This window comes from Austrofundulus limnaeus, unplaced genomic scaffold (genome assembly GCF_001266775.1).
Source record: "Austrofundulus limnaeus strain Quisiro unplaced genomic scaffold, Austrofundulus_limnaeus-1.0 Scaffold766, whole genome shotgun sequence".
In the NCBI taxonomy this organism is placed as follows: domain Eukaryota; kingdom Metazoa; phylum Chordata; class Actinopteri; order Cyprinodontiformes; family Rivulidae; genus Austrofundulus; species Austrofundulus limnaeus.
Genome location: NW_013953168.1, coordinates 219,343 through 221,926, shown reverse-complemented (window position 1 = coordinate 221,926; position 2,584 = coordinate 219,343). Strand labels below are relative to the sequence as shown.

The window sequence follows — 2,584 nt, the reverse complement described above, 5'->3', positions numbered from 1 at the left end:
TTTATTCTCATAATATTATGACTTTATTTCCATACAACTTTAATCTAACATTATGACTTGATTCTCATAATATTATGACCTTATTCTCATAATATTATGACTTTATTTCCATACAACTTTAATCTAACATTATGACTTGATTCTCATAATATTATGACCTTATTCTCATAATATTATGACTTTATTTCCATACAACTTTAATCTAACATTATGACTTGATTCTCATAATATTATGACCTTATTCTCATAATATTATGACTTTATTTCCATACAACTTTAATCTAACATTATGACTTGATTCTCATAATACTATGAGAATAAAGTCATAATATTATGACTTTATTCTCATAATATTATGACTTTATTTCCATACAACTTTATTCTCATAATATTATGACTTTATTCTCATAATATTATGACTTTATTTCCATACAACTTTATTCTCATAATATTATGACTTTATTCTCATAATATTATGACTTTATTTCCATACAACTCTATTATCATAATATTATGACTTTATTCTCATAATATTATGACTTTATTCTCCTAATAAAAAATAAATAAAATCTCATTGTGGTAGAAATATAAATAAAACCAGGAAGTGCTGATTTTCAGATAAACTCCTGTTGAATCAACAGTTGAACATGTAAACAAACGTTTAAAGCGACTCTCTTTCAGCTGGGGAGCTCTTCTGCATCATCCCCTCCTACATCTCCACCCAGCTGAAGCAGCGCCTGGCAGAACGTGAGTTTTGTTTGTAACAGTGATGGTGTTCCTGCTGCTGCTGGTTGACGGGTGGACTCTGTTCCAGCGACGGTGGCTGCCTTTAAGAGGATGATGCAGGAGTTTGAGTTCAACATGACGGCCTCGGTGCAGTTCCACCTGGACGCTAACAGCAGCCGCTCCCTGCAGCAGGTGTCTCAGGACATCATGGCTGAGATCTCCTCTGACCTGCAGCTGTTTCAGAGACTGGGTGAACCTCTGATGTACTTCAGCCTGGTCCTGCTGGGCTGGGCCTTCTTCAGGTCAGACTGCTGCAGGTGTGGGTCTGGTCTGTGTTCAGGTCTCACCTGTACTCTGCTGGTTCTGTGTGCAGGGCGGTGCAGTACAGGCGCAGGTACCTCCGTCAGCTCAGCTTTGATAACATCTACATCAACGCTCAGTTCAAAGAGCTGGACGAGCTGGTGGTGTCAGTGGGTGGAGCTTCAGTCCTGCCACTCACACGCAGAGAGGCTAAGACCTACATCAGTCCTAGTCAGTTCACCTGAGTCTGAAGTCTGAACCTGATTTAAAAATGAAGTCCGGTTGTTTTAAACCATCTGTTTGTCCTCCAGTGTCCTTCCAGATGTCCTTCAAAGAGCGCAAAGCTGTGCTGATGGGCGTGGCCTCTGTGTTCAAACACCTGGTCATAGGCAGCCTGCTGGTGTGCCTGGACTTCCTGGTGTTCTGGATCCTGGATCAGGTGTACCACCAGGTGAAGGGAGACGTGATCGCTCGAGGTCAGACATCACCTGCTACAGGTGTGTGTTCCATGGGTCTGAGGGGTAACCATGGTGACTGTCTGTCCCCGCCCACAGCTCCGGTCAGGCTGGTGGTCCAGGTGAACGGGTCCGGGTACGCATCGGACATCTTCAGAGACCTGGTGTCCTCCTTCAACATCCTGCAGAGAGGAAACATCACTGTGATCAGCAGGAAGTGTCTGCTGGAGCCATCAGAGCCGGACTACACCACCTGCTTCATCCTGGGTACCGGTCCAGTCACACCAGAACCCTAGTCCAGTTACACCAGAACCCTGGTCCAGTTACACCAGAACACTGCTTCATCCTGGGTACAGGTCCCGTTAGACCAGAACTCTGGTCCAGTTAGACCAGAAACCTGCTTCATCCTGGGTACCGGTCCAGTCACACCAGATCCCTGGTCCAGTTAGACCAGAACCCTGGTCCAGTCACACCAGAACCCTGGTCCAATCAGTCCAGAACACTGCTTCATCCTGGGTACCGGTCCAGTTAGACCAGAACCCTGGTTTATCCTCAGTACCAGTCCAGTCTAGTTTATAGTCATATTTTATTTCTTCAGTTTGTTTTATAAAGCAGTGAACTGCAGAAGTTTATATTCAATTATACTTTGTTATAATAACTGTTGTTTATAATTTAGTTTTAATGATGTCATGTTTCATCACAGACCAAAATGATTCTTTTTAAAGAAAAGTGGCATCAATGTGCTTCAGGTTCAGGTGGTTCTGCTGGTTGATAAAAAGGTTCTGATGGTTATGGTTACTGGGCATGGATATATGAGTGGAGGCCTCCTAAGTGGGCCCATTGTTCTCCCCATAAATAATTTGGGGTCAGATTTATAAAGGATTGTGTGGAAACCATACTAAAAGTGAATGTACGGCCAAAAGACGAAAATGGCGTACTCCAAAAAAACTTCAGATTTATAAAACCGTGTGTAGGGGTCACGTCGAGTGAAGAAACTAGATTTACTGCCTCGAAGCAGACCTCGGACAGGCCTGACGAGAGGACAGGAACTCTGTCACAAACTGAACTCTATTTAGGCCATGACAGGTCATTCTAACCGTGGA

At 43.2% G+C, this 2,584-nt stretch overlaps 1 protein-coding gene across 1 annotated transcript in view; it reads left to right on the top strand.

The window, feature by feature from the left end:
* LOC106532421 (DC-STAMP domain-containing protein 2) overlaps positions 1–2,584 on the top strand; it is an 18,705-nt gene that overhangs the window by 11,269 nt on the left and 4,852 nt on the right. The window contains exons 5-9 of the mRNA XM_014028467.1: positions 682–747; positions 815–1,028; positions 1,100–1,257; positions 1,338–1,502; positions 1,581–1,748. Coding sequence (XP_013883921.1) covers positions 682–747; positions 815–1,028; positions 1,100–1,257; positions 1,338–1,502; positions 1,581–1,748 — 771 coding nt within the window. The remainder of the gene's footprint in view (positions 1–681; positions 748–814; positions 1,029–1,099; positions 1,258–1,337; positions 1,503–1,580; positions 1,749–2,584) is intronic.